This window comes from Acyrthosiphon pisum, chromosome A2 (assembly GCF_005508785.2).
Source record: "Acyrthosiphon pisum isolate AL4f chromosome A2, pea_aphid_22Mar2018_4r6ur, whole genome shotgun sequence".
NCBI lineage: Eukaryota > Metazoa > Arthropoda > Insecta > Hemiptera > Aphididae > Acyrthosiphon > Acyrthosiphon pisum.
The window spans coordinates 11,566,041-11,573,541 of record NC_042495.1 but is presented as its reverse complement, the minus strand read 5'-3'; the positions used below and the strand labels follow the sequence as shown (position 1 = coordinate 11,573,541).

General features: G+C 27.5%; 1 protein-coding gene across 2 annotated transcripts in view; it reads right to left on the bottom strand.

Annotated features, from left to right (window-relative positions):
* The window catches only part of LOC100158671 (ADAM 17-like protease), a 66,758-nt gene that overhangs the window by 3,097 nt on the left and 56,160 nt on the right, over positions 1-7,501 (bottom strand). The window contains exons 11-20 of one of the 2 annotated variants that reach the window (XM_029490148.1): positions 5,763-5,901; positions 5,473-5,573; positions 5,184-5,305; positions 4,990-5,122; positions 4,745-4,929; positions 4,315-4,509; positions 3,889-4,036; positions 2,175-2,410; positions 1,891-2,099; positions 1,583-1,821 (exon numbers count right to left, since the gene is read on the bottom strand). In XM_029490148.1, the coding sequence (XP_029346008.1) occupies positions 1,583-1,821; positions 1,891-2,099; positions 2,175-2,410; positions 3,889-4,036; positions 4,315-4,509; positions 4,745-4,929; positions 4,990-5,122; positions 5,184-5,305; positions 5,473-5,573; positions 5,763-5,901 (1,707 nt within the window). Of the gene's footprint in view, positions 1-1,582; positions 1,822-1,890; positions 2,100-2,174; positions 2,411-2,487; positions 2,627-3,888; positions 4,037-4,314; positions 4,510-4,744; positions 4,930-4,989; positions 5,123-5,183; positions 5,306-5,472; positions 5,574-5,762; positions 5,902-7,501 lie in introns of both variants that reach the window. The other variant, XM_029490149.1, reaches the window with a different exon arrangement.

The window sequence follows — 7,501 nt, the reverse complement described above, 5'->3', positions numbered from 1 at the left end:
TTTGTAGTTAAAAATTTATAAAATGTTCAACTTTTATATCTAAGGATTGAAAATTTAAAACAAGATTCCACGTAAGTAATTAATTCTGTTACCAAAAAATCTAAAAAATACATTTACACAGTTTATTTTTATAGTCATTTTAAGCACAAATTTGGACGAAATTACATATTAAAAACCTAGGATAACTATTTTAGTTATTTTGTTGTGATTGTATAATATTGAAACTTCTAAAGTATAATATTATATATCTATGATAGTACCACGATTTGTTGTTGATGTATAACGTGTTATAAGTACCTAATGGATATTGTGATATGATTAATTTGGAATTTATTATAGATACATATTATTGGTCAATTTTTTTTTTACTACCATAGATAAGTATATAAGATACCTTATACCTAGACTGACATACCGTCTCTGCTCAGAATCGTTTTTCTTATACAATAATATTATATCATTGAATTCAAATTTAATACCATCCATTATACAGTGACCTACTTCTAACCTACTGTACAGTAGAGCGACATCCACTTACCCACTTTTTTTATTTTTATTATTATATTTATTCTAGTGGGTTCAATCAAAGATCCATCATAAACATAGGTAGTAACCATGTTACTATTTATTTTATAGGAGCAGCATAATTGTTATACAGTGTTGAAAGCAAAACAAAAAAAATATTACATTTTAATTATTAAAAAGATTTCTATGATTATTTAAAATTAATTGTTGATCAACATATTAACTTTTGTTTATTTTAATAAGTATCAAGAAAAGATTAAAGTTATTATTTTTGTTAAGTGTATAAATTAGTATATATTAAACAAATTACAGTAGAAACTCGATTAACCGTCACTCGATTTACCGTCAGTTTCTGTTATCTGTCATCAAAAAAAAAGTTACCAAAATGCATTGATTGGTTTGAGGTACAAGAGGAGGCAAATATAACGCAGGTCTTACTTCTTCGTAAAATACAAAACATGGCCGCTCAAGTGCTCGTGACTCAAAAAAACAGAAGAAGATGAAGGATTATTTTGTTTAATATTTTTTAAAATAGTATTCTTTATGTTATTACATATTGTATGTTATTGGTATTTATTATTTATTATTATTTTATTATTATGTATTAAATTTATTATTTTTGTCTGAAATTTACGTTGTAAAATACATACATATATACGTTTATTAAAAAATTGTTTTGATTTATTGTATTTCTGTTAACCGTCTATTCGATTAACTTTCATTGTCCCGGTCCCGACATTGACGGTTAATCGAGTTTCTACTGTATATACTTTAATAACAGAATATCTGACACGAGACAAACAAACAAACAATAACAAAATATGACATAACCCCTCAAATATGCATCAATATGTAAAGTAAAATTTCTTCTATGAAATCAATTTGATTTGAAATGCATAGATTTTGGACCCTCATAGTTGTGCATACACTCAATAAGAATATGAAAGTGCATATAATTTTGGTTTCTAATTATGATTAAAAATTGTATTAAGATTAAATTAATAATATTTTAGAAATTGCATATCTAAAATCAACCATAAATAATTGTTTAACTTACTAGTATCACACATGCAACTTTGTAATCCTTGTGTCTCACAAAAAGGTATACATTTACCAGACCGACATTTACCTCTTTCAAGGCACCCAGTACCATCAGGCATAGGTGGACTTTTAGGACACTCAGCTCCAGTACCTGTACAGCGAGATTCTTGCTCACAAGTGGCAAATTGCCCTTCACGGCATTTCACTCCAGATGCCATAAATTGACAATTTTGACAGCATGGCGAGTTTTTATCACTAAAACACATAATTAAAAGACAAACAATTAAATTACTGCATAGTATATTATAATATGAATTTCAGTACCTGCATCGAGCACCTTGAGCCCTTCTGAGTTTACAGTTTTTGTCACAACATGAATCATTATCTTCGGTACCTAATAGACCAGCATCACATTCTTCATTTCCTTCAACTCTAAGATTACCACAAAATGATTCCTCTGGTTCAGAAAAACAACGCGCTGATTTAGCTTGTAATACTTTACGTATAGACCGTAAACTACATGGAGAGAATCTCTGAAAAAATTAAAAATGTACAATAGATGTAGATCAATTTATATGGTTTAATATTTTTTTTTTATTTAAACTTACTTTGTTATTAATATCGTATCCACTGACACTATATGTATACATAAGAAAAGATCCTCCCTGGCTAGCTGTAGGACTACATTCAGTTATATCTGGATCATGTTCAGATCCCCAATTGTGACCAAATTCATGAGCAGTAACTAAATCAGCTTCTCGTGTAATTACTCGTTGACCATAATGATTACGGCTTGAACTTAAGCCAGAATTAAGGTATAACGTGTACCCATTTTTAAAATACTCTGTTAAATTTCAATATTCAATTTTAAAAAATAATTTTTTTGAAAAATATATTTTAAATTATTAATGCTTCCATCACCTGGTGTACAAATTCCACCAACTGAATTACGCCTAGGAGAACCGACATAAGCAAGTCCTAGAATACCACCTTCAAATTTTAAGTCGGTAAATAAATGGGCCAAACAGAAGTCTTTATGGCTATATTCACGGCTAAAAACCTGCCACCAGCAAAGCAATAGTATTAGATTATATTATAGTTTTTATTTTAGTTAAAATAAAGCAAAAATAGGGATGCATATTAAAATAATTGGCAAATTCCAAACATATTCAACAGTTAAGCATGTATCAAATTAAAGTACCAAACAAATTAATCTATTATTGTAGTCAGATAGATGATTATTATTAGTGATTACATATTTGATATTAGTTATTAGTTATTATTAGTGCTCGAATTGGGGAGGTGTGCAAGAAGACAGAGCTCCTCTACTATTTTTCTTTTTTCTTTGTGTACCCCAACTATTTACTTTCACTTGAACGGGGGGTTGGAACAAACTAATGCCCAAAATAATTTTTATTAAAATTTGAAGTGGATCTAAATATTGTTGTCAAAGATACATACTAAATTAATTTTATATTTTTTTAATAAAAAATATATTTTTCATCCTTTTATGGTTTAGACTAGTAGGTAGTGTTCAACCTTTATGACTCCCAATCCACTGTTTTTGTAACAGTGTTTTCACAACTCGTGTCAACTTTGTAGGCCAAAAAGGCAAGAAAAAAAAGACTAGCTGCTAGTTTTTATTTCCTACCGACATATGTAAATATTATTTCTATCAATATAAATTTCGAAAAATAAGGTAAATATAAAATATTAATCAATATTCCCTTACATGTTAAAGTTAAATATATTATATTTGGAACAGAATTGAATTAAAATTATGTAACCAAGGTGAAATTTAGTATTGAAAAATTAAGAATTGATTAAGGAGGTGTGGGGAGCAAAGCCCCCCACGGGCCTGCGTTCAGTAATTTTTCACTTGGAACACAGTTTATAAATTTTATTGTTAGATTGAGCTCCTCTAATTTTCAATTCAAGCACTGCAACTATAAAATATCACTCACACCATTAATAATAGCAAGTGATAAGTATAAAAGCAAATATCCAGAGCGTCTGGTGGTAAGATATTGTTAATGGCTAGAGGGATATGTTACCGAATTGAGTGTTAAAATATGTAACTATGTATGTAAATAACCTTATTAGTTATTATTAATTAACATGGTTGTATGTATTAAAAAAATCCTTGAATTAGTCCATAATCTAATTTATCACCGACAACTTAATGACACATAAAATACACCTGTGCATTATTAGAACAAGACAACATTTAATAATATTTTATTAGTATGAGTTAAAGATTTATCAGATTAGTTTGTGTGTCTTTTTCCATCAGTAAAATATGTGATAAACAAGAATATTCACCAGGACTACATATGCCGCCAATTGCATAACTTCTAGGTGAGGCTATATATGCTAGACCCAATACTGAAGATCGTTTTGATCTGAAAGTTTGATGCGTAAACAGATGCGCTAAACAATACTTGGATACATCTTTTGATTTAGAAAACTCCTATTTATTATTACAGATGATACATCAATTGTAAAGTAATAATTATAGATACATATATCAAAGAAGATTCAGTATAGATAAAAGCAGAGTAGACTTAAGAAAAAGAGTACAGAGGTGATAAAGGTATGTGAGGAGTTGCACTGAGGAAAGATATAGAAATATAGCAAAAGTCTAAAAGGCTAAAAATTGAATAGTAATTAAATTTGTATACACAGTGAAACAGTGTATGTAACTAATTTTTTTAAGTATAACAAGATATCTTATATGAGATAAAATACCTCAAGTAGAGATCGAACATCCCATTTTTCTCGAACCATGTTATAATGATCTTCTGAACTTCGCACTTTAGTTGGATCACTATGTACTGTTATTTTTTTAATAACAAAACCCATGCCGCGAAATCCATCAGATTCTTGACGTTCCAGCCATAGAGTATCATTATAAATTTTGTGTACACGATCAATTAGACTTATCTAAAAAATATATATCTATATAAATTATAGTACACTAGATGTAATTTATAGCCATTATAGGTATGTTTAAAATTAAAATACTTTGTTTGGATAAATCAAAGTGTATTCCAAATAATCATAAAAATAGTCAGTATGTATTTCTTGACACTGAATAGGTGTACATAAAATTAAAAGGTCCCCAATTTTTTTTATAAAACAGAAAATTTGTTAAGATACTTCATATATCAATACTTACTAAATAATTTATAGTTGTTTTTGTATCACCTCCACCCATTTCTCTGAAAAATCTATAATCAGCAACTAAAAGCAATGGGCAACGCGTTCTCGTCGGTGTTATCATATAGTCATAAGAATCGGCATCACGTTTAGAACGTGTAATGGAATTTAAGTGATCATCGTCATCGTCAACAGTTTCCACCTCTGAAAAATTAATAATATTAGTTTAATCAAATAAAAAATTAATATGTGTACAACACAAACCGGCATCCTCTTTTACATAAGCACATGGCTTATGTTGATTTAGGTCTGAATGTTCCCAACTTAATCGTACATCTGATGCCTTATAAGTTACCATTGTTTTGTTATCTTTGTCGACCATATGTCTCCAAGATGGCTAAAATGAAAAAAATAATAAAATAACAACTACTGATTGTAAATTAAACTGTTTTATATACTTCAATGTGATAAGTTTCACCAGGAACATCAATTATAGCTGTCATAACACCTTTATCTAAATGTACACTAGCATGTGAACTTTTCTCTCCAAATACCCGGCCATCATAAAAATGGTCATGATCTAAATTATGCAGACAAATTCAAAAAAATAATATATACATTACAATTTATATAGATAATAAAAATATAATATAGGTAGAGCAAATACTTAGTTTTAGTAATTAGTTATGAGAAATGTGTTTGACAAGTTAGTAGATACTAATTATAATTTATAATATTTCGACATACCAACTGCGACTGGAGTTTCATTTCCTTCAGCATCTATACTTGTGGCTTCAAACTGATGATGTAACAATCCTTTTTTCGGCGTTAATATTAATCGAAAATCTCTATAAAAAATACTTTAATGAATATTTTTATCAATAGGTGGGCCTGGACTACTTGTAATGTTACTTAAGGTCCTATATTCCAAGTCCCACACCCCAAAGAGACACTTAATGAAAGTCTATGAACACTTATCGTGCTCCATGCGCACTACATAATTTTTAAACATACAGTTATTTAATATAATAGATTACCTTCCCAATGTGGTGAATGATACTTCTTTTACTTTGTTTAATGGATGTGGACTATCATTGACTCCACGTTTTACTATGTTATGAGAAAATTCTGAAGCATGTAAAGTTTCAAAATGCGCAAGGTTTTTATGAATTGTACCTAAATAGTAAATAGTAAATTTAAAGTTAATAGTAACATTTAATTTATACAAGCATACAAATCTTTACATACTTTGAACGTTTCCTGATATAAATAATAGAAGTAATTTTAGTATAGAAGTAGGTTTTTTCATGGTAAATTATTTTGTAATCAGTTAAATTGATTATATAATTTACAAATTAATACAAAAGAGAAGACTATTTAAATGAATATAAATATTTTGAATATTTGTCACATAATGTGACATTTATTTGGTTGAACATTATTTGATATGAAAATAATAGTGTTAAAATACTTAAATGTTAATATATTACTAAACAATAATAGACTCAAACAATTTAAATTTAGGTAATGAATTCAAAATTTGATTAGAGCAAGACGTGTCCTACGTGGCTACGTCTACAATGTAAAATATACTAAACGCAGAATTCCAAAAATCAAAAATTTAAATAAATAATGGTAGCTATTTCAGTATTTAATATTTTAATTTTTAATTACTATTTAGAGTAGATAAATAAGTAATTTAGTTTGGGTCTGTCTATACGCAGTCGATTAGACCACCGCCGTCGTTATCATTTTGTTATTATCAAAAACAAAGTTTTTATCATATCGTATCATCCATCATAATAAATACATACATTGCATTATTTCATATAATATTATAATATAATAACATATTATTATATAAATTGTATAATAAATCTTTTATTTTATAATATAGGCACCTATACTTAACTGCTAGTAGAATTTGATGCATATTTTGCATATATAGCAATTGCAATTTTCTTAACACATGTAATCTATATTACCTACAATATATTTTAAAATACGAAACCTTAATGTACCTATAAGACGGGACTTCTGGCCATAGAAATGGAACTATTTAAAATAGTTAATATTTAGTATTAACTATTTAATATGTTATTAATTAACTGAAATGGAACATTAATATAAATATAGTATCTTAAAAAATTTAAAAATGTAATAAAGGTGCGTAAACAATACAGTAATCAGAGTGTAAAGTCTACTATTATGGTAGTAAAAATTATTAATTAATAATTATACTACTATTTGCAAATTAAATGTTTATCTTACCTCAATAGTCAAATAATAATCTCAATTTTTCTCAATTATGTGGAATTAGGTAGTGGCTCGATAGGGTAGGCGTAATATAATTTTTTATATATCATGATCAAAGTAAAGTTATTATTTACTAGTTAACTCTTTAATTTAAGCACTTTCTAAAAACTTCTAACACTATTAAAACTATTTTTGATTAACTGAGTTTATTTAATAATCATTGCGTGATCTATGTACCGAAATAAAAAATATATATATATTATTGAAGATAACTTGATATGAATGGGTTATTCCACATTAATACTATTTGTACCTATATGACATACATATATATTTTATGAAACTCTTTTAATGTTTTGACTAAATCATTTTTTTCAATCAATTTTTTTTGTTTTGAATTATCTTCGGTGCGGTTTTTTTAAATTATTATTTTTATGAAAATGGAAGACACTACATATTTTAAAGGTCTGAAAAATTTCATAGACACCTCAAGCATAGTGAATAATATTTTTATTCAAGG